This window comes from Sciurus vulgaris (assembly GCF_902686455.1).
Source record: "Sciurus vulgaris genome assembly, chromosome: 8".
Taxonomy (NCBI): domain Eukaryota; kingdom Metazoa; phylum Chordata; class Mammalia; order Rodentia; family Sciuridae; genus Sciurus; species Sciurus vulgaris.
Window position 1 is genome coordinate 82048359 of NC_136468.1, and position 12096 is coordinate 82060454.

The 12096-nt window shown below is 36.0% G+C and overlaps 1 protein-coding gene across 3 annotated transcripts in view; it reads right to left on the bottom strand.

The window, feature by feature from the left end:
• The window catches only part of MACC1 (MET transcriptional regulator MACC1), a 66155-nt gene that overhangs the window by 23017 nt on the left and 31042 nt on the right, over window positions 1–12096 (bottom strand). For all 3 annotated transcript variants that reach the window (XM_079152278.1, XM_079152279.1, XM_079152280.1), the window contains exon 2: window positions 513–635. In XM_079152278.1, the coding sequence (XP_079008404.1) occupies window positions 513–627 (115 nt within the window). In that variant the 5' untranslated portion in view covers window positions 628–635. The remainder of the gene's footprint in view (window positions 1–512; window positions 636–12096) is intronic.

Sequence of the window (12096 nt, forward strand, 5' to 3'; positions counted from 1 at the left end):
ACTTCTGAACTTTTGGTTTAATATTTGTAGAACTGTTACACAGTAAAGTGTTACATATTAAAAATTAGAAAATAAAAGTAGTTTCTCTTTTATTTCTACACTTCTCTTCAATCCGGTGACCCCTAATTCTTAAAATTTATTTTTTTTCTAGGACCAATTCCATTGCTTTCTGTCCCAGGAAGTTTTCTTAGACCACCCCAACTTCCAAAGATCTCTTTTATCCCAGATTCCTTCTATTTGCTGCATATACTAATCATTTATTAATGAATTTTGCCTCTTTATAAAACTTATTATAATCTGACTATAAGCTGTACTTTTTTGCATGTTTCAATGATACAATAACAATTTCTGTGATAGCAAGCGAATTTTATAATTATTTTAATCTCTTGTGGCAGGAGGTAGACCCTGAGTAATTATTGTTAGTGGATTTTAGAAGTACATCTTCAGTAGCTACTGCTGATGGATCTGATTTACTTACATGGAAAAATTACAATAGTCATAAATTTCTGTACCTGTAATATTGCAATTTTTTGAGAGTTTTTGTGCTTCCATGTCAATCAAATTTCCTTCAGCTCTACTTGGTGCAGTTCCTCCTGACCAAAAATGGGCTATTTCACAGATTACCATTTTCCCACCTACAAAGTAAATAGACATGTGTTTTTTATAAGTATACATATACAAGTTGGCAGAAGAAACATACTCAAAATGGTAATAGATATTTAAATAGAAAACAGTATTTAAACACTTTATATAAGTCTTCTATTTCTGGTAGAATGCTGGACTAGATATGTATTATCATTCTGTTGAAAAATGCTCAGATTATGTATTAATACCAATAAGGAAACCTGGAAATACATTATTGAGCCCATAAAAATGACTGATGGAAATCCTAAGAACAACAAAAAAGAATAGTAAGTTGAAATCTCAATAAATAGACATTCTCAATATAATGATTAGAAGACAAAATATACAAGCCTGAAAATTCTCAAATCCTTCTCTATCCAATGCCATTCTCAGAAAAATCACCTTATGTTTGTATGCACATGTGTAACATCTTTTTTCTTATTTTTAAAATTTGATTTTTAAATTAACAAATCAAGATCATGTATATTTGTTGTGTACAGCATATTATTTTAAAGCATGTTGTTTTGATGCATTGTTGCACGCTTAAGCTATTTAATTTTTTATACAGAAAAGCAAAGGGCAAATATTCAAGAAAATCCAGAAAAAGAGCATGATGGAAATAATGTGTGCTACCTGTCAGATATCAGAATTAGATATAAATATTCTGTAAGACAATGTGGAGATAGAACAGAAGTAGACTCAGGGCACAGAAGACTCTAGAAGTAGACCTGCTCTCATATGAAAACTAGTTACCTGTCAGAGGCCATGCAAAGTTGTTTGGAGGTGATGGATTACTAATTAAATGATGGTGTTATAGTTGATCCTTCATGCTATAAAGAAATTGCATTGATCACAGCTTCATTTCATGCACACACACACACACACACACACACACACACACACACACACACACACATAAATCAATTCTGATTTAGTTTCCAAAATGTGAAAAAGAAAATTCTTAAAATTTGAAAAGTAGAGAATTTTTTAAGCCATACACAAACACACACATGCACATACACAAAGGCAATTGCAAAAAGAAAAATTAAAATGAGAAATCCTGTAAGTCAAAAGATATTGTTTACCAAAAGTAAAAACACAAGCCAAAAACTAGGATAATTGATTTCCAAAGCACATGACTAAAAAAGAAAAAAATTATTTGTATTCTAAAATATGTCAAAGACTCAAAAATATAAAACTAAAAACAATGCTATAGAAATTCCTAAAAAAAGATCTAGATAAGCATTTCTCAAAAAAGAAAATAAATGATCCCTAAATAAATTGAAATATACCCTATCTAATTGATAATCAGACAAATGCAAAATAAAACCACCTAAAACAAAATTACCACTTACCAAATTTGCAAAACTTTTAAAGTCTGGCAACAACAATTATCAACAAAACTATAAAGCAAAGAGAAGCCCTATATATTCCTAGGAGAAGTACTAATAGGTACAACTACTTGGACAACAATCTGGTATTATCTCGGAAAGATATTTGCAATCTAGTACCGAGTATTCCGATTTCAGTTACTTAGTCTGGTTAAATTTTGTACATGTGCATAAAAAGAGATATATACATGAATGTTCATTATATTATATTAATAAGAAACTGGAACCAAACCATCCTTTATCTTATGAACTGATGAGTAAAGTGTGGTATTTCTCTCTTTTTTTTTTTTTTTTTTGTTGTTTTTTGTTTTTTCTTTTTTTGTATTGGGGATTGAATAATTCAGGATACCTAACCACTGAACCGCATCCCCAGCCCATTTTATTTTTTTAAATTTTGAGATACAGTTCTTGCTAAGTTGCTTAAGTCCTGTCTGTGTTGTTGAGGTTGGCCTCAAACCCGCAATCCTCCTGCTTCAGCTTCCCCAATCATTGGGATTATTGGCGTTCACCACCACCCCCAGCCTAAATTGTTGTATTTTAATACAACTAAGTACTATTCAACAGATGAATCACAATTAAACGTATGCACACATGCTAGGTGCAGGCTTTTCGTTTGCTAAGACTCCACCTTCATACATGTATGGTTTCCTTTAGCCCTATGACAACACGGAAAACTATGTATTTAGCATCTGATTTTCAGGTGGAAAAACAAGTCTCAGCCATGCAGCATAACTAAGCCACAAGGTCAAATAGCAAGTTAATGACCCAGAAAAAAATTACTTATCTACATTATAGCTACCACACCCAGGCCATATACTTAAGCCAGACTCAGGGTTTCCAATGGTACATTCCAAGAGCACATTCTGAGAGCCACCCCACTTTTCATTTCACATTTCCAAGATGCTGAATGCTTCTTTTCTCCTTCCTGGGCTGGGTTCTTCCTTAAACCCAAGCTTTCTTTTTTGTCATATTCTCCTTTCAAATTCTTGACTTTCAAATTAAACAAGTCTATTTGATTAAAAAAAAAAAAAAAAACCTAAGGCATTTTCTGGTATATAAGTAAAATAATATATATTTTTAAAAATGAAAGAAAAGAGGAGAGGGGAGGTGAGGAAAGGAAAAGAAGAAGAAACAACAAAGAAAAGGAAAGGAGGGGAGGAGCACGTTTTACAAACAGGACAAATAAACAAAAATTATCTCATAAGGTTAGGCATGCTTAAAAAAACAAATGGGGCAGTAATATGTTTTTGTTTTTGTTTTTCTGGTATGGGAAACTACATCAAAAGATGGAGTGAAAAATTAAATTATACAATATGCAAATTGCATTGAGACCTCAAGTTTCCTGGCAGCTCTTTAAAAATTCTGTAGCTGGTTTTTACCAGATACAGTGTCCAAAATTGTAAGCATTTAGTACTACCATAGGTAGTCAAAACTTTAAGTAGGAAAACTGATCTCAAGTCCTTCAGCAAAATTTAGCAAATCAAATTAAGATGAAAGGGAAGAAAAGGGTTTAAATAGAAAAGGATTTTCAAAAAGATAAAGTACATTTTAGACCAATTTCACAATCTACCTAAACTCTTTCATTTCTTGTGAGGAAAAGAGCAAAAAATGAACAATTTACACCCAGGAATCCTATGAGGCAGATAACCCTTGATACAAAAAAATAGTCATAATCTAGGGAGAAAAGTGGGAAGTCCTCCCCAGGTGTGGTGGCGCACACCTGTAATCCCAGCAGCTCAGGAAGCTGAGGCAGCAGGATCAAGAGTTCAAAGTCAGCCTCAGCAAGAGTCATGCACTAAGTCAGTGTGACCTTGTCCTAAATAAAATACAAAATTAAAAAAAAAGAAAAATAAAAAAAGAAGTCCTCAATCACAGGAAAGCCAGGACAGGTGCCTGACACAGAGGTGATCCTGAATAGTGATTACGTCTCAGAAGCAAAGGCCCAAAGTAGTCATTGGCTACCATTCCTTGTGGAGCAGCCTTTTTCTTCAGCCGATCTTTACTGTCCTCTAGAGCAGTTCTTCTAAACTTATATGAGAAGCACCTGAAGGAGTTAATCAAGCATGCCAGGTGGACCTATCAGGTGTTTCTGATCCAAAAAGTTTGGGGACATATCTAAAAATCTGCATTTCTAACAAAGTTGCCACTGATGTCAATGCTGTGGATCTCAGGAGCACATGCTGAGAACCACCTTCTGAAAACCATTGTGGGAAATGTTTTACCCTGGCCAACTAGTTTCCCTGTTTCCACCGTCCCCCAACATATTCTCCATCTCCCAATCTTTCTTTACCCATGTGCACGCGCGTGCGCACACGCACACACATGCATGCACACCCATTGTACCATATCCTAAATCTGGATTTTTTTTTCTGTGAATACAGGGAGTATCATCTAAAGAAGTATGAGTCAATCTGTTTGGAATAAGTAAATGGGAAAAGAGCAGCCTGCTGTCCATTTAATTTGGGACACATTCTTTTAGATGTGCCTTTTATTTATTATGATATTGTATGGTGCATTATATTTTTCCTCAAGAAATCAATGAACAAAATTTTGCCCATCACTGATTTTAGTATTAGAACTATGCCTTAAGCAACTGGGGGAATTCACAAAATCTGCAACTTAACAAAAGTTCCGAAAAGATATTTTTGAAGGGGGAAGAGGGTGAGGAAGGATATGATATTTTGAAAGAATAAGCAGGGAAACAATATCTTTTAAAAGAATTATTTCTTTAAAATGTCTCCTTTGAAGTTTTTCTAGTAGTCTTTATACAGTGAAAATTGTTATTGCTAGCCACTGGCAAGTTCAAGATATTTTCCAACTTGTCTTTGAATACCTCAGACTGCTCTGATTTCTGTGGACTGTACTATATTTAACTCTTCCTAGGATCTGTGCTGCATTTAACTCTGGACCTATGTGTTATGAAATCATGTCCATGTTGGCTACAACTCTTGTAGGTGACAGCAGAGTCTAAAATATCAGGAGAGCTGCTGTTCAATCAATAGACTTCTCCTTCACCCTCAAATGACAAATCTACCCAAATGCTCCCTTAACATGTAAAAGCAACTGTTATAGAAAGCCTGAATTGTTCATAAAGGAATCTAAATCTGCAATGATATTCATCTGGTATAATATTGTTGGGACCTTACCATGGTGTGTGGTCTTTTTGGGTTATCCCAGGTGACCTTCTAATGAGCTAGTGATGCAGTATGATTGGTAATGCATATACCCTAACACCAGTTATTAAGTAGTTTGAATGTGTGTTACCTCTAATCATTCTGAACAAATATTTCAAAGATCATACAGCTTGGCAGGGCAAATTTCAGCAGTCACTTTTCCCCAAGAAATAATAAAATGACTTTAGACAATTATTGAGGGAGGGCAGCAGGGAGCTTGGTGCATTAGGCAGAATTAATAATTCACAATAATTTTTATGATGACTCTAACCCCAGTAACTCAAAACATTTCATCAACATATCATCTTGCTAATAATTACCATGTCAAGATGTCTATCATTTCTTTATACTTTATTAACCTTCCATCACCAGCAGAACTAAAGTTCAGGAAAATTACCATCATCGTGCAGCATAACATCACAATAGTGAGCACAAATCAAGAACAGAGAAATAATAGGTCAGGGATTTCTGTATTATCTAGCTTACTGATGTAGCAATAAACATTCCCAGAAATTTCATCCTGGAAGGAAAAGTGTAAAAGACTTGGAACAGACACACAAAAGAAATATCTAAAATATTTAAAAATATTAAAAAAAAAAAAAACAGCCAGGTGCAGTGGCACATGCCTGTAATCTCAGCAACATGGGATGCTGAGGCAGGAGTATCTCAAGTTCAAGGATAGAATCAGCAGCTTAGCAAAATCCTGCCTCAAAAAAAAAAAAAAAAAAAGGATTGGGGATGTTGTTCAGCGGTAAAGTGCCTTTGGATTTAATCCCAATACCAAACAATAATAATAAAATAATAATTATAAGAACTATTAATTTTTAAGGCAGAGGGGAATGAGGCAAGGGGAGGGGGGAGGGGTGGGAAAGATGATGGAATGAGATGGACATCATTACCCTATATACATGTATGATTGCGTGAATGGTGTGACTCTACATCATGTACAACCAGAGAAATAAAAAGTTGTACTCCATTTGTGTACAATGAATCAAAATGCATTCTGCTGTCATGTATAACTAAATAGAAAAAATTTAAAAAAAAAGAACTGCTAATTTTTGAGAGCTTCCCTACTTTTGGCACCATGCATACATAATCACATTTATTACTTGCAGCAATTTTATCATTGTTACTTTTTTAAAGACAGAGCAAAAGACAAACTTAGGGACTTTGTGTGCCCAAAAATATAAAGCTACTATACTGGAAAGCCAATATTTCAACTTAAGGGCACTGAATCTTAGAGAACTCTACCATGTTTCCATGTAGATGGGATAGATTGTCTCTTCCAGAGGAAGTGACAAGGGGTCTCATATTTTCATTGTTCACCAAGTCCTGAAAATTATGTAGCTATCCTGGTTCACAGGGTTGACAACCCTAACATTTCACACCCAGAGAATGGTTGAAATTACAGGTGGCCATGAAGAAGGGAGAAAGGCATTATTTTAAGTGAAAGAATTTTTTACAGATGATGAAACTAAGTTGCAGAGAGGTTATTTGATTTGCCTAAGGTTTGAGTTCATCACTGGCAGGTTTAGGGATTCAACTGTCATTGCCTGATTCTAAAATTCATAAGAAGAAGCATATGAGAATTGTTTTACCCATTTACAAGAACTCTATAAAGTATAAAATGAGGTTCTTTAACATTCCAGTGCTATGTATGGCATAGACTTAAAAGTCTTAGATTTTAAGACTTGAAAACAAAAATGACAAAAGATTTAATAACCCTAGCATCCAAAGAGAGTAAACCACAGTGATCTCCAGGTCTGTGCTGCCCTGCAATCACATCTTCTAACAAACAACCAAGGTCCTTGGGATGTGAAGTCCACTGGCAATGACAGTCCTATTTGCTTTGACCTTACCTCATGCATTTAGCATCTTGCCTTCCAGTCACAGAGCGGAGCTCCATAATTGATATTGAAAAACGGGTAAGGCATCTTTCAAAAGTTCAGAGAGCAATTCATGAACACAGAGATATTTAAAAGAGCAATATAAGATGAAACTTGTGGCACAAGTCTGTAATTCCAGCAACTTGAGAGGCTGAAGCCTGACGATTATAAATTTGAGGCCAGCCTCAGCAACGTAGTGAGAACCTGTCTCAGAATAAAAAATAAAAAGGGCTGGGGAGGTGGGTCAGGGTAAATCACTCCTAGGTTATATCCCTAGTATCAAAATATTTTTTAAAAAATTTAAAGAGCATAATAGAGTGTTGTAGTCAGCTTTTTCTCTCTGTGACTAAAGGACCTGAACAGAACAATTGCAGAAGAGGAAAAGTTTATTCGAGGGCTCATTGTTTCAGATGTCTTGGTCCATAGAAGGCTGACTACATCTCAGGGCTGGAGATGAGACTGAACATCATGGCAGAAGAGTGTGGCAGAAGAAAGCAGTTCATGGTGATCAGGAAGCAGAGATAGGTCTCTACTTGCCAGATACAAAAATATACCCCAAAGTCATATCCCCAATAAACCACTTCCTCCAGCCACACCCACCTCTCCCCAGGGATCAATTCACTGATTAGTTTAAGGCTATAACCCAATCATTCTCCTCTAAGTCTTCTTGCATTATCTCACACATGAGCTCTGAATCTCCCATCCAAACTGTAACATAGAGTTCTGATAAATATCTACTGTAAATCAGCAATCTTTTAATAGTAACCTAAGCATATAGTTATTAATAGATATTTGTCTTTATTATTTGAATTCTGTTCAGTATGTTCATATTATGTGTGTGCAATAAATTCATATGTGTGTGCATATACATTCACACACCCTTCCTTGATTTAAAAAGAATTTGAAAATACTTGCCAATACTCAAATGCATGAGCTTATACAAGTGCATTTTATTCTTCAGTTAAAAAGTTCAAAACAAAACAAGTAAGTGAAAAAAATTAAAGTGACATTTTCAGGAAGTTGGTAGGAAGATCAAAATAAAAATAATTGAACAAACATGCTGTAAGTTCCAGTACACTTACTAGTGATGAACCACAAATTTGGCTCTCTAACTTCTAAAAGTGACCACAGTTAGGAAAACACGATTAGTTACAAGCTTTTCAGTTACCACATGTTCCAAATACATCACTTAGCAGAAGCACAGTATTACCAGGAATGAAGAGGAGTGGAGAGGACCTACCACTACTGTGAATAACATCATAGCTGTGTCCTTGTGTCCTTTACAGTATGCTCAAAGAAAAATACTGTTCATGGAATTCTGTCTTGATGTGGTTGATGTCATCTCATCTAAGAGCAATTCTGTCAAGACAGATGGGGAGCCATGGGATACAGCTAAGCAGCCATTTGCCTCCCTATCCTAGTATGGGGACACATTTCAGATGAGTTTCTAAAACATAGGAAAGACCACCTGGTCCAGTGAAACACTAAGTTCCTCTCAACTGAATTTGTTTTCACTTTTCAAGCTACACTGACTTGGACATTCTAACCCTAAAATCCAGAGTAGCTCTTTCTCTCGAAGACCCAAACAATCAGCTCAAATTAAAGATGGGAGGCACATTCTCTTGTGAACATTTAGACAAGTAGTCAAAATGCAGGCCCTAGCAGAGGCCCATTCTCTCTCAGTCTTTTGTGCCACGATATGGGCAGCAATTTTTGTTGGTCATAGACCAAGAGTTTTAGTACTTTCTTTATAGAGAACATTTAATGAGTTTGTTATCAAACCCCCACTGTGGCCATACAGCATCCCCATCCCCAGTGATGTGACTCTCAAGGTCAACTCTAAGCAATAAATATCCCTAGCAAATTCTGGGAGTTACATCATCTTCAAAACCTGTTCCTGATAACTGAACAAGTTTGTTACATGAGTTGTCAGATATGACATTTGTTGTGTTATAATTGTTATTTTTAACTACTTTTCCTCTGCACCCGTCAGTGCAAGAGAAGCTTTATGGTTGCATTTTACAAAAGGTACAAAGGTCAACTCCTCATTCTGGGAAGGGGCAGACCAAAGGCAGATGACTAATGGAGCTGAACCTGTAAGGCCCTCGCTTTCCAAGGAACTGAAACTAATCCTGCATTTGTTTTCTTCTGTGCTTCATTCTACTGTTTCAAAGAATTCTTAACAGGAAATCATGAGCTCTCACTGGTTGTCCCTGACCATATATATTTTTTTCTTTTTTTCCTTTTTAGTACTGAAGATTGAACCCAGGGGCGCGTAACCACTGAGCTACATCCCCAGCCCTTTTATATTTTATTTTGAAACAGGGTCTCACTAAGTTGCTTAGGGTCTTGTTAAACTGCTGAAGCTGCTTTGAATTTGTGAACCTCCTGCCTCAGCCTCCCAAGTCACTTGGATTACAAGTGTGAGCCACCAGGCCCAGCGTCTTTTTTCTTTTCTTATATGTGAATGCATTTTGATAAAGTACGAAGACTTTGGAATGACAATTATCCTGATTTAGATCTTAGGATACAAACTTGGAAAACTTCCTAAACCTTTATGGGACTCTGTTTATCATCTCTTAAAAAATAAAGTATTCTTATTAGTATATAACAATCCCACATTCATGATGCTCTTAAGGATCAAAGGAAATACTGTAAAAAAGCTGCCTGACAAGGTGATGCCCTTTCCCTTCCTCTGGTCCTACCCTCTGGATTAGTCAGAGGTAATGTTTAGAAACAAACCTTCCCTACTGGGCCTACTCCAGAGGCTTCTCCTCGCTCAGCTGGCTGGAGACCCCAGCCTCACTCCCCTACTCCGTAAGAAGTAAAATAACTGCTAATCGGACCTGCCTTGGGATCCTGTGTCCCATTCTTCACTACTTACAGAACACTTTACCATCCGTTGCCATGACTCCTGTCAAAAAGAGAGCCTGGCCAACATTTATTGTTGCTTGTATTCTTGATAATTGCCATTCTGATTGGAGTGAGATGAAAAAAGATACACTCATACACTGCTGGTAGGAATGCAAAATGGTGCAACCATTATGAAAAGCAGTGTGGAGATTAAGAAAACTTGGAATGAAATCAACATTTGACCCAGTTATCCCACTCCTAGATTTATACCCAAAGGACTTAAAACCAATATACTAGTGATGTAGCCACATCAATGATTACACCAGTTCAACACACCATAGCTAAAATGTGGCACCAACCTAGATACCCTTCAACAGAAGAATAGATAAAGAAAATGTAGTATACACATATAATGGAATATTACTCAGTTTTAAAGAAGAATGAATTCTGGCATTTCCTGGTAAATGGATGGAGTTATAGAATATCATGCTAAGTGAAATAAGCCAAACCAAAAAAACAAAAGCCAAATGTTTTCTCTGATATGTGGATGCTAATCCACAGTAAGGGGGGTGGGGTAGGGAAGAATATAGTCACTTTATATTAGGTAGAAGGGAGTGAAGAGAGGGGAGTGGATATGGTGGTATGGTGGTAGTCATGATAGTAGAGAGAAAACAGACATTATTACCTCATGTACATTTATGACTGCATGACCAATGGGATCCTACAATACATATAATCAGAAAAATGAGAGATTGTGCTCCATTTATGTATGATCTATCAAAATGTATAAATGCATTCTACTTTCATGTACAACAAATTAGAACAAATTAAAGAGAGAGAGAGAGAGTCTGGCTTCATGAAGACAGAGGCACAGGAATGGAGTAGAAAGAATGTGGTCTTTGAAATTAAAAAGATATAAGTTATTTATAAGCAACACTTATAAATAAATTTACTGATCTGAGCATCATTTTTCTAATTGATAAGAGGAGGAAAATAATATTTACTTAAAAAAGTTGTTATGACAGTATGTAAATTAGGTCTCAATAAAGTTTTTAAAAGATTAAATACCATAAGTCCCCAATGAATACCAAATGCTGCTTAAATGTAATTCTTGTCTATTTTATTTTTTTCGTATCTGTGCCAATTCTGATGACTTTAAGCCAGAGTTATGAGAAGTTACTGACAGATACTTAAAAAAATATTAAAGACAGAATAAGCTCTGTACAAGTTTAATTGCCATTTTATCTTAATTGATTATTCAATCTGACAAGAGCCCTTCCATCTCTCTGGAGAAGTATACTATTTTCTAATTAGATTTTTATCGTCCTTTTGCAATAAAATTTAATGTTTTTCAGCCAACACTTGCTCCACTGTTAAGTGTAAGGAATTAAAGAATCCCAATCTACTTTACCCAAAGAAAAACACTCTCTGACAAATATTTTCTTCATATCCACTGTGTTCCTGTGCCCACACACACAAGCACATACACATCTGTACAGGAATGACTGATTTTAATGATCAAATTAATTATAATTCAATTACATAATTAAATTAATCACATTTTGTTATTTTGTTATTCTCCTTTCAACTTGTTTAATTGCAATAGAAATAGCAAATTAAATACAAAGGGAACCATCCTGAACAGTATCAGCAGAATTGCCCATCAGCATCTTTTCGTTTCATAAAATCAACTTAAAACTGAACCCATCACTTAAAAGCCCAAAGTGATTGCAAATCTTTCCAAGAAGGAGTTCTTCCTATCCATCTCCCCTTCACCTAAAGCAGGTGGAATATTCAATGTCGGGAGTTGCTTTTCTCTGTGCTGAGCCCCTCTGCAGCTCTGTGATAGCTGGTGGGCTCCTTGGGATCAGCTGGGGAAACTGGAAGGTGGCTCAGGATTGTGGCCACAGCACCACCTGGTGCCAGGTCAGGGTCGTCCTGGGCTATATCCTGGAACTTTACCCTGTTCCTGCTACCCCCTCACCATTTGTCCATTTGTCCTAACCAGTTTGGTATAAAATGTTGGTTCCCAACTGTTCCTCTGTAACCAAGTCAATTTTGGAGCTTAAAAGAAAAGAAAATACAGATGTCCAGAAACCATCCCAAGTGTCTGTGGTAGAATCCAAACATCATTAGTTTTACAAAAATCTCACAGAGATTCCACTACAC